General features: G+C 37.1%; 1 protein-coding gene across 26 annotated transcripts in view; it reads right to left on the bottom strand.

Annotated features, from left to right (window-relative positions):
* Positions 1 to 113: 113 nt before the first annotated feature.
* Positions 114 to 12,847, bottom strand: part of LOC144300654 (uncharacterized) — a 79,710-nt gene continuing 66,976 nt past the window's right edge. For 22 of the 26 annotated variants that reach the window (XR_013367517.1, XR_013367487.1, XR_013367500.1 and 19 more), the window contains 2 exons: positions 12,450 to 12,813; positions 114 to 347 (listed from right to left, as the gene is read on the bottom strand). Coding sequence is in view for 1 of the 26 variants with exons in the window: in XM_077876972.1 (XP_077733098.1) it covers positions 12,788 to 12,813 (26 nt within the window). In the remaining 25 variants the exon portion in view is untranslated. Of the gene's footprint in view, positions 348 to 1,309; positions 1,368 to 4,860; positions 4,969 to 12,444; positions 12,814 to 12,847 lie in introns of those variants that run through there. The other 4 variants (XR_013367432.1, XR_013367440.1, XR_013367441.1 and 1 more) reach the window with 4 other exon arrangements.

Below are 12,847 nucleotides of genomic sequence, written 5' to 3' on the forward strand. Positions count from 1 at the left end.
CATTTCACAAGGCATTGGCCTAAGCCTAACTTCTATTATAGGAACCCCAACAGATTTGTCATGCCCCAAATAATCCTAAGGGCAACCATTATTAAGTACACATTACATGTCAGTCACTTGCTAGGTGCTTTACTTGGGTGGTCTCAACCTGGGAATCCAAGAGTAGTGCATGAGTTAGGTTTTGCTTTGTAGTAATATCCTAACCTCAGCAGTTTACAACAACAAACATCTTATTTTTCTCACTCATGGCGCTGTGGGTCATCTAGGGCAATTCTGTATCAGGTCAGCTCCTCAGATCTCTTTTTGGGACAGTGGGTTCCCAGAGCATGCTCCCATCTTGGTGGATTCTGGAAAAAGTGAAAAGATAAGCCAAATCATCTACACTTATCTATTCTCCCTGTATCCGCTGGTCAAAGCAAGTCACAAAGACAAGCCCAACATCAGTTGGGTGGGGAGATCTACTCTGCCTCCTGCAAAGTCCCATGGTGAAGGGTGTGAATAAACAAGTGGGAATCTCATCTATCACTGGTGACCTACACATTGCCTGAAAAACTTCTAATTATATGCTAACATTTAAAAACTGATTTTCAAATTAAAATTTTCATGCCTCTCTTAACAAATCAAACCTAACAACAATTCAATTTCTGAATCCCTGGATGGTAACAGTTGGCTGGTGCCCAGTCATGGAGACCCTGCTTGGAGGCTCTTCAGTTTGTCACACTCAATCCATCTCACTAATTCACTTCACCTGCCTGGCTTCCACAGGCTATCGTAGCTATTACACTCATGCTCTCTACTCCTTAAAACCACATTTGAAAGTTAGCATTATGGGCTCCACTTTACAGATGTGATGACTAATGTTCAACCAGGTTAGTTGATCCAATTTGTCACACAGCTAGTAAGTGGTGAAGTGGGCTTGCAGGGACAAAGCCAGTGCTGCTTTCACCAAATCACACTGGTTTGATAGGATCTACAGTGGTGGTTATCCTCCGTGTGTTCGGTTAGGAATGTGACAAGCATGATAGCATTGAATCTTCGCAATTTCCCTGTGGATGAGGTCAGGTTATCACCCCTCCTTTTGCAGATGATACTCAGAGCAGTTAAACAGTTTACCCAAGGTCACAGAGCTCACAGTGACAACATCATGTCACCTTGACCCTGAACCACTTTATCAGACTTACTCTCAGGTACACAGTCTAAGGGTTGGGTGTTTGGAGGTGCTTTCTGACCTGGGACACCTTTCTACCTTTAGCTATGTATTTTCAGAGGTTGTCAAAGAGGATGCCAGAGATCAAGAATTGCCACTTACCTGGTAATGGAACGAAGCAGAGAGGCCCCCATTTAAGACCCTGAAATCTCAAGGGCATCTGACAAGAGATTTAGAAATAAGTGACCAAGTCCCTGCAAGAATTTTTTTTTCCCTTTCCATTTCTTCTTAACCTCGAGGTGAGCATTTAATGCAATAAGATAACACAAACTGCACTGATACTACATGGGGTGGGCTGTGATGGGAACAAGGCCAACAATTTCAGTGTCCCCAGATCGGGATTGGCAGGATCCTTGGGAAATTCATTTTATAATGGGGTACCCCTCCTTCTCCATTAAAAAAATTACCCATTTTTTTTCTGAATAAATAATGCATGTTCATTGTAGATCATTTGAACAAACATGAACGAGAAGAAAAAAAAAGTAATTCCACTACCCGGATGTAAGCATTGCTAATATTGTGATACATATCTTACCAGTTTTTTCTTCTTGGCTCATATACATTGCAGTGTTGATAAGATACAGAATAGACAATAATGTGTCCTGCCCTTTTCATATAATATCGGCTCATGGGCCACCTCTGTTAACTTTTCTTTAAAAGCATGATTTTAATTTCCATATAATGATCCACTAATGGAATATACCATAATGTATTAAGCCATTTATTTATGGCTGGTCAACTCCCTTTTTCACATCACATTAGAATTTCATCATCATTAATAAGCTGGTCCAAGGTTGATAAGAGTTTGTTAAATAAAAATTCACTTATTGGGTATTTGCCGTGTGCCCAGCACCATGCTGAACATTACACGACATTCCTGTACCTGGTCCCACCCTCGGGGTACTTAGAATTCCCTTGGGATAGAGCACAAGTACACAAAATGTTGTCTAAGAATATAAAGCTGAATATATTCAGAGTGTCAGTGATGCACAGAGGATCAAAGCTCTGGGAGTTTAAAGGTATTTAATTTACATTCATCGTGAATGTATCTAGGGGATGCGAGTGTTTTGTATATGAAGCTCAGAGAGGACGCATAACTCACCCAAGTTCACACAGATAGAAAATAGCAAGGTCAAGTTTAAAGCAGCACATGACTCCAAACTCTGTTCTTTGGCTGGTAAGCCATAGGAAATCCCTGGGGAAACAGCAAATGCTGTGACTAGGCGTTGGAAGGAATGACTTCAGGTCACAGCGAGAGGGGACAATGCATTGATACAAGCACCCGCATCCGAGTGTCTGGCTGCCTCTTCTCTCTCAGTATGCTCTCTGGTTTCATTTTTGTCCATCACTACTGTCAAGACAATAGCTCTGATCATTGGGAATATTGAGGAGTTTGAATTTTGAACAAAACCTAATACATCAGCACTGTTGGTGTTTACATGAAGGTATTTTCAGCACTTGAAGCCATTGGGCTGGAAAAGGCATTGAAAGGTTATTAAAACTATAAATTAAGGGAACTGATGAAGTAATGTCTATGGCCCCACCCAGCCCTATCCTTTTCTCTGTTCGTTTTCCTTCTAGAACATCATCATCCTGGACAAAGAAAATGTGTCTTATTTCCCAATGACTTTCAAAGAATTTCTGGAAAATATTCCTGAGTTAAGCAAACCTGTTTGGAAGGAAGTTCTTTTTATCTCTTCCAGAGCTGGCATGATGTAACTTGAGCCCTTCCCCAATACTGAGCCATTCTTTCTCTTTTAATTCTTAATTTGTTAAAAGTAGTATTCACTCTGCGGGGCTGTCGATTCTCCTGTCATGAAAGTGTTAACACTTCCAGAGAAATCTGCAAAAATTCTCAAATGAGTGTGAACCAGCTTTAACTTCTGAAAGCCTCGCTGAAGTCCATTGTCACAAAAGTAAAAACCTAACGTTTTGTAGAAAGAGTGAATTTCAGAAAACCTGGGCACTAAGAAATCAAATAGGTTTCACTTCCTCTAGCCAGTACTGACCAACACTCTCAATTCTAGTGCTCACTGCGGTAGGGGGAGGTGTGAATATTGGCAAAGCCTACTATGGTATGGAGAGCCCAGATTCCCTGCTTTTGTCTTCTCCACTGTAAATCACAAGCATTTCAAAGGCAGAGGCCTCTGGAATTCTCGTTTCCCTACTTTAGGGTGACTGACACCACTTTCCTAAAACTGTCACAGTATTAACACTAATTGTTTTTCATTCTGGGAAATTCCTCACTTTCAGGCAAACCCGCCCATATTTGCAGCAAAACAGATGAATCCTAATCAACATCCACTACTTCCAGAGCATCTTTTGCATTCCAGGCACTTATCATCACATGGGGACTGTAAACCCCAAACCCACTCTGGGAAGGAGGGGGCAGGCAATAAAGTTATCATTTTACTGGTAAGGGAACTGGAACAAAGAAACATTAAGGGAGACATCCAAGGACCTCCAGTTAATGAACAAGACAGAGCTGAGATCTGATCTCAGGTGTGACCGGCTTACAGCCTGTGCTTTCTCGGCTACATTGATGGCTTTGAACTTTTATTCTAAATAAGACCAAGGTAAGTACAATATGTAAAGTTGACTAAGAGACGGCAAAACTCAGAAAAATTCCCGAGGAACCAGAGCCTTGGTTGTATGCTCCCACTGTCACTCAGCTACAGGGGAATTCCACTGACTCCGTCATGCTAATGATTTAAGAAGCTACTGTGCACTATTACATTAGGCCAAGGAGAAAGTATCCAGACAAATGACATCAGGAACCTACCACAGACAACCAAGGATTATCCCAGGGGCCCATTTCCGTTGCAACGGAGGCTAATCCAGCCTGTGGTGATGATTGGCCTGTAGTTTTGCTCAAGGCAAGAGGGTAGGCAACAACATCTGTGAAACTCAGTCCAGTTAGTTCTTCGACTGGGTTTGGGGAGTTTGGGGAGTTTGCGTTTGCCAAGTGCATCTTGGGAGATTCTTCACAACTAATTAGAAAGGAAAGTTGTCTTCTGGGGTGAAAGGAAGATTCTCCAGGGTGGGATCTTCCCAAACTCAACCACTAGATCTACCCTTTATCCACCACCCAAGGGTGTCAGAATTTTGCTTACCTCTCACTGCAGAGCTCAGATAATGAGATGGCCTAATCCCCAGGCTGTAATTTCTTTTTTCTAAGTAGGTTCTATGCCCAGTGTGGAGCCCAACACAGGGCTTGAACTTGTGACCCTGAGATCAAGACCTGAGCTAAGATCAAGAGTTGGATGCTCAACCAACAGACACCCAGGTGCCCTACACATAGGCTGTAATTTTTAATGGGAGGACACGGTATTTTTTAGAAGAAAGCAAATTGTCTATGTTAGCAAATTTAATCTAGCTAGCCGTTGAGACCACCAACATTCTTAATTCTTTTTTTTTTCAATATGTGCACAAAGTTGGCTCCGTATTTTAAAGAACCAGATGAATTATTGCTTCATGTTCCTTGAAAGGAGGTTCACGAATAACTTCCAACTTAAAATGACGCCCAATTTAACGTGGTTTCTAGCCACTGCCCTTGAAACAGGGGACAATTGATGTCACAGTCATCAAAATCACATATGGAAGCCACTGCCCAAAACATTTTTGAAAATGAAGAATAATGAGGGGAATCTGACCTCAAGACCCACCAAAGTGGAGTGCAAATGATGCAACAGGGCCCAGAAGTGGATGCACCAGGAGAGAAATTCACCAATATATGTATCTCGATTTAGGGTATTTTTCATCTATCAGAAAAGGATAGGATTAAATAACATTTAATTAATTGGCTATACATTTCAAAATTATTATTTTTTAGATTTTATTTATTTATTTATTTATTTATTTATTTATTTATTTATTTATTGAGAGAGAGAGAGAGAGAGAGAGAGATAGCACCAGAAAGAACAAGTGAGGAGGAAAGGGAGAAGCAGCCCAACACGCGGCTCGATCCTGGGATCCCAGGATCATGACCCCAGCCAGGCGCAGATGCTCAACTGACTGAGCCACTTAGGCTCAGTCATCCCTCAAAATGATTGTCTTTTATCCTTACCTTAATCTATGTGTAAACATTTCAGATGAATTAAAGACTGAATCATTAAAACAACAACAACAAAAGTACTAGAGCAAAAAAGAAAATTATTAAAATAGGAATTTAAAAATGACCTCTCTTCTCTAAACACCAAGACCAGAACGTTTTTTTTCCTTTTTTTTTTTTTTTAAGATTTATTTATTTATGATAGACAGAGAGAGAGAGAGAGAGAGAGGCAGAGACACAGGAGGAGGGAGAAGCAGGCTCCATGCCGGGAGACCGATGCGGGACTCGATCCGAGGGCTCCAGGATCGGGCCCTGGGCCAAAGGCAGGCGCCAAACCGCTGAGCCACCCAGGGATCCCTGCTTTTTTTTTTTTTTTTTTTTTAAGATTTTATTATTATTTATTCATGAGAGACACACACACAGAGAGAAGCAGAGACACAGGCAGAGAGAAGCAGGCTCCATGTAGGAAGCCCAATGTGGGACTCGATCCCAGGAACCCAGGATCACGCCCTGAGTGGAAGGGAGGCACTCAACCACTGAGCCACCCAGGCATCCCTGCTTTTTGCTTTTTGTTTTAAATAACCTATTTGGTAGACACTATTGAATTGTGAAACAACTGAACTAATAAGAAAGTATGATCTTGGTCCACACCTGACCTTGACACATACTGGCTGTGTGATCTGGGACAAATTAATCAACTTCTCTGATAGACTTTGATTTGGCTTCTCTGTAAAACAAATATGTTTTGGGGCTCCTGGCTGGCTCAGTCAGTTAAGTGTCTGCCTTCAGCTCAGGGTCTGAGGATGGAGCCCCACCTCACCTACTTCTCCCTCTCCCTCTGCCCCTCCCCCCACTCGTGTTCTCTCACATGCACGCGTGGTCTCTCACTCAAATAAGTAAAAATAAAATATTTAAAAAAAAATAAAAAACAAAACCAAATATGTTTAATAGTTCCTACTCAAAAAATTGTATTTCAAACTAAATGTGATATGCTATGTAAAACATGTAACACATTGTAAGAAACCAATTAACATTATGAATTATTTGTATTAATATTTTTATAGTAAAAGACAGTAGACTTCAAGTACATATAAAAATTAGAAAATACAAGACAATACAAATAAGGTCAGTGTAAGAGCTATGATAGTAAGCTTAACTGATTTAAGCTCCTCTCTTAAAAGGCAAACTACAAGAGAGACCAAGACAGAAAGAATTGTTACTCAACAATTAAGAAAAGATGCATGAAACAAAAGTGACCTGCAATGACAATTTAAAGGATGGGAAATCATTTATCAGTTATACATAAACAAAGAGAAATCAGGCTTTAAAAATATTAATTTTAGCAGCACCTAGCTGGCTCAGTCAGTGGAGTATGCAGCTCTTGATCTCAGGGTTGCAGGTTTAAGCCCCAACTTTGGATGTAGAGATTACTTAAAATAATTTTTAAAATATTAAAAAATATTAATTTTAGGGTTACCTGGAAGGCTCAGTCTGATAAGTGGACGACTCTCGTTTTTCATCTCAGGTCATGATCTTAGGGTCCTGGGATCAAGCCCTGGGTTAGGCTCCATGCTCAGCAGGGAGTCTGCTTCTCTCCCTCTTCCTCTACTCCTCCCCCAATCATGCATTTTCTCTCTCTCCAAAGCAAATAAATCTTTAAAATATATTAATTTTAAATAAGTTAAAATTTGTCTTAAAAATATTAAATTTTATATTGATGAAAAGAGCTGCTATATTCCAACCAATGTAACATCACGATATAGACTGTTAGAACTCAGGAATTTGACTACAGCATAATAGAATATTAAATAATATAATTAGATGGAATTAATAGATACATATTTATCTTTAGAGAATTAAGAAGTATGCCATATTATATTTTAATGTAACATATACAAAAACTTACCAATAATAAATCCAAAAAAAAGCCTTAAAACATTTTGCCAATGCAGAATTATACAGGTCCCATATTTTAATCACAATATAATGACACAAAAATGCTTAGCAGAAACGTTGACAAATATTCTTAACCAGACATTCAAAAATTTAAGACAAAAAAAAATTTAAGACATTCTCCTAAATAACAATTGGGTTAAAGAAAAAATAAAATTAATATGTACATGCTATTTTTTTTGTACATGCTATTTTGAAATAAGAAAAATGAAAGTTGCTCATAAAAACCTGTGGTATTTTCTCCCATTCTATTCTCTGGTTATTTCTGTGATTTTTGGACACTGATGTCTTCACTGGACAACTTGACTGAATTTTCTCATTAATTCTAATAGTTTTTTATTCCATTCTCTTGTGCTTTTTAAAGTATATAATCAATTTGCCTGTGAATAAAATTGAAAATTTTCTCTCCATCTTTCCAATAGATGTATCTTCTGTTTTCATTACTTAAGCACTGGCTAAAATTTAAACTGTCTTAAATAGTGATGGTGATAACAGCATTTTTGTAATAATCTTGGTTTCAGTGAAATTGATTCTTGTGTGTTTCTTCATTTAATATGAGGCTGTCAATTCTATGATATGTAAAGGAGACAATTTTTTAAGATTTTCTTTTTTTAAGATTTTCTAATGCTTTCTACTCAATCATCAATAGACGTTAAATTTTAGCAAATTCCGTTTTATCAACTAAGGACATCATCAAGTTTACTTTTCCCTTTTGTGCTATTAGTGAGATATATGTTGTTGATTTATGTCCCTACTTCACTAGGTTACACTCCACTTGGTCATGGTAAATTATTCCCTTAATATACTGTTACATTATATTTGTTATTATTTCATTTATGCTGCATACATTTGTGCTCAGAGAGAAAGTAGGCTATTGCTTTCTTCCTTTGTTCTATTTTTGCTCTATTATGCTACCAGAATTATGCTATCTGCATAGAATTAGCTTGGAAGGATCCTGTCTTTTCTGGGTTTTGTAATAGTTTATACGGTTTAAGTATAACTATATGACCCCAGAGTGCTTTTAAAAGCAGTATTATGATTTTTCTTCTGAGATTTAAGTTCACCTCAAACTGATATAAAAATTAATTAATTTCTGTTGTTATTTTTAGGAGTATTTTCTATTTTGTTTTTCTTACCTTTATTTCACTGGGCTTTAGGGATTCACTGAGTTGAAGCTTGACTTTTTAATTTCCATTCTTTGTTGCTTGAGAATGATACAATTTGAAACTTATAATTTCCATCTAGTGAGAGTGTTTGAGGGTCCCTCAAATTTTTATAAGGACTAACAGTCCCACTGTATTCTTACCACCATGTTTATTTAATATTTTAAAATTTACTTATGTATTAAAATGAGGATAATGGTTGAGAAATTGAATGAAGTAATACAGGTAAAAGAAAATACTTGGAAAGGTAAGAGGCACATAAGAAGACAATAAATTTAGTCATTTTTAAAGTTTTGGCTAATCAAACAAAATGGCACCCCAGATCCACTGAGTCTGGCAGGATCCAAGCCTAGAAGGTTACCTGGAAGGTTATCATTAAGTGACCAGACCCAACATCCTTGAAAGTATGTTTCCCTGTGTGACATTTGTCCTGTCTTTCATAATGAAACAGGAAATAATAGGTGTATCTATCAGAAAGAATACAGAATTATTTTTACAGCAGCTTTACTGATACAATTCATGTAATATGTAATTTATCTATTTAAAATGTATAATTCTAGGGTGCCTGGCTGGCTTAGTCCATTAAGCATCTGACTCTTGATTTTGGCTCAGGTCATGAACTCAGGGCTGTGAGATAGAGCCCTGGGTTGGGCTGAGCAGCTAACATGGAAGCTGCTTAAGACTCTCTCTTTCCCTTTGCCCCTCTGCCCTCCTCATCCCCCCACCCTAGCTTGCACGTGTGTACATGCATGCATTCTCTCTCTCAAAAAAATAAAAAATAAAAATAAAAACAAAACAGAGTAAAATAAAATAAGCTATCCTTCGAAAAATTAAAAAAATAAAATATACAATTCAGTATTTATTAGTGCATTTATAGAATTGTGCAACCATAACCACAATCAATTTTAGAATATTTTCATCATGCTCCCCCCCCCAAACCCATATCCATTAACAATCATTCCTCTTTTCCCACAACCATCCCATCACCAGTCCTAGGCAACCACTAATCTATTTTCTATCTCTATAGACCTGTCTCCTCTGGATATTTCATACAATTGGAATCATGTAACATGTGGCTTTTTGTGACTGGTTTCTTTCACATAGTATAATGTCTTCAAGGTTCATGCATGTTGTAGCATATATCAGTACTTTATTTCTTCTTATTGCTAACTAATATTCTATTTTATGCATGTACATATACATAAACCATTTATTAACTGATAAACTTTGGGCCATTTCCACTTTGGGCTTTTTGAATAATCTACTATACCCATATGTGTACAAGGTTTTCAGGTAGATATAGTTTCAATTTCTGTCAGTTAAATACTTAGAAGTGGAATCCCTGGGTATATATAGTAATGCTATGTTTAATCTTTGAGAAACTTCTAGGCTGTTTTCTGAAATGGCTACACCATTTTACATTGCCACTAGCAAAGTATGAGGGTTCCAATTTCTCTACATCCTCATCAGCAGTTGTTATTGTCTTTTTTATTTTAGTCATCCTTGTGAGTAGAAAGTGTATCTCATTGTGGTTTGAGTTCCTCTAGATTGAGCTATTCATTAGCTTATGATCATTTGTAGAAATCAGGATAAATAAAATAAATCACAAAGATTTATGCCTATGTTTTCTTCTAAGAGTTTTATAATTCTGGCCCTTACATTTAGGACAGTCATCTATTTTGAATAAACTGCTATAAACATTATGAGGTAAAAGTCCAACTTCATTCTTTTGCATGTGGATATCCAGTTATCCCAGCACCATTTGTTAGGAAGAGCATTCTTTCCCCATTGAATTATTTGGGTGTCCTTGTTGAAAATTAATTGACATTCCTGTTGAAAATCAATTAGCCATAAATGTAAGAGATGTTTTTTTTTTTCTTCTGAACTCTCAATTCTTTACCATTAATCTGAATTCCTGTTTTTCTGCCAGCAACACACTGTCTTGATTACTGCAGCTTTATAATAAGTTTTGATATCAGGGAACATGATTTCTCCAGCTTTTTTTTCCTTTCATACTTTGGCTATTCTGGGCCTTTTGCATTTCCATATGAATTTTAGGATTAAGTGCCAATTTCTGCAAAGAAACCAGCTGGAATTTTGTTGGGGATTGTGTTGAATCTGTGGATCAATTTACAGAGTCACCATCTTATTAAAATTATCATTTTTTGCTGGTGAAAATCCAAGACAATCAACTAAAAGCATTTTTTTTTTTAAGAGACAAGGAGAGAGGAGGAGGGAAGAACAATGGAAGAAGGAGAGAGAGAATCTTAAGCAGGCTCCATGTCCAGCATGTGGAGCCCTACACAGGGCTCAATCTCACAACCCTGAAATCATTACCTGAGCCAAAATCAAGAGTTGCACACTTAACTGACTGAGCCATTGAGGCACCCCTTGGGAGCATTTTTAACAGATTACTAAGTTGCAAAATATAAAAATGAACATTATTTATATATGTCACAAATAACCATAGAGAAATAGAATAAATAAAAGTGAAAGTATATATAAAATATCTAGAAATAATCTTAATTTTATTTTCTAATAATCTTAATTTTATTTATTTATTTATTTTAAAGATTTTTATTTGTTTATTCATGAGAGACACACAGAGAGAGAAAGGCAGAGACACAGGCAGACGGAGAAGCAGGCTCCATGCAGGGAACCCGATGTGGGACTGGATCCGGGTCTCCAGGATCACGCCCTGAGCTGAAGGTAGGCGCTAAACTGCTGAGCCACCCAGGCTGCCCTAATCTTAATTTTAAAAGCACAAAATATCTATGGACAAAACAATAAAACTTTCCTAAGATAAAGAAAACACACACACAAAGCAATTGGAGGACTCTCTCATATACAGATATTAGAGACAGACCTGAGCCTAAGCCCTGACTCTGCCTCCAATGAGCTATGTGATTTTGGGAAAGAGAAATAATTTCTCTAAATCTCATTTGTCAGATAATCCCATAATAGTACTTATTCTATGAGATTATTTTGAGAATTAAATGAGATAATATTTATATAGCACTTTTGGACATCAAAAGCCTTCATTAAATACCAACTTCTGTTATGATTATTTTCCCACAAAGATGTAAGTTCATCTCTAACACAAATATTCCATCGAAATTCCAAAATAAATTTTTGTGAGAAACATCAGCCTAACTTTCTTTAAGAAATAGAATATCAGAAACAATTACTTAAAAAGTTTTTTCTGAAAAATTAGAGCAATTGATATGGAGAGGTATTTTTCTTATTTAAATGAATTACAAAGCATCAATAATTCAAAAATACTGTATTTATGACAGTTTATAGATTGTGAAACCAGAATACATAGCTGAGAAATAAACTCTACTATATTTAAGGATTTCATTAATGACACAAATGGCATCACAAATCCATTCGTGAGGAAAAATTATTTGATAAATATTTACTCAATTAGCTATGAGAGGAGGACATACTTGTAGATACTTAGCACTCAGAAAAAAGTTCCATATGTAACAAGGAGCTAAATGAGTAAAACAAAAGCATAAAAGGGATGCCTGGTGGCTCAGTTGGTTGAGTATCTACCTTCAGCTCAGGTCATGATCTCAGGATCCTGGGATAGAACCCTGCATCTGGGGTCCTTGCTCAATGGGGAGCCTGCTTCTCCCTCTCCTTCTGCCCCTCCCCCTGCTTGTGCTCTCTTGCTCTCTCAAATAAATAAATTACAAATATATTTTCTTAAATATAAATTAAGAAGAAATTATAGCTGTATTATTTTTCTGATCTAAGAGACTAACTTTCCTGGTATAAAAACAATAGAGAACATTTCATGAAAATTAATTTGATTTTATGCTGTAAAAATTTAAAACTTCTCCACAACATGAAGATCAAAAGGAAATCATTAACTGGGAAAATTAAATGTAACATATATACTACACAAACGGTTACCATTGCTATTTAAATCAAAAGCATTTGCAAAAATGATAAAACTCTTAGAGGAAAAATAAGCAGAATATGACAAAATTTGTAAAACTATTATTATCAATAAATATATGACCAATGGTCAACCTATCAGTAATCAAAAAATACAACAGCCATTTACCTGTATCTTAGATGTCAGGTGCACTCAACTCACTAAACTCATTCTCCCAGTTTTACAGCCAGAGGAATTCCAATGCACTCCCCACTATTTCCATGAACTATTGCTTCCCTGTGTCATGGCTCAACGTGGTCATTCTGCCTCTGCATGTTCTCTCTTTCTCTCTCTCTCATTCTGTAACTGACATGAATTGTCTTCTGATCGTAGCACCCATTCTTCTTCCTTCTAGTAACGACAGTCTATTTCCTTTACTTCTTTATTGAGTGAAATGCTGGTAGGACTGGAAATCAAGGTATTGTACTTTCCAATAGCCAAGGAGGTGGGCTTGTGATCCAGATAGATCATTCAGATATTGCTCCCAGGAAATCTAGTTGGGGAAGAAAGAAAATATGTAAGTAATT

The sequence above is a fragment of the Canis aureus genome, chromosome 2 (assembly GCF_053574225.1).
Source record: "Canis aureus isolate CA01 chromosome 2, VMU_Caureus_v.1.0, whole genome shotgun sequence".
In the NCBI taxonomy this organism is placed as follows: Eukaryota; Metazoa; Chordata; class Mammalia; order Carnivora; family Canidae; genus Canis; species Canis aureus.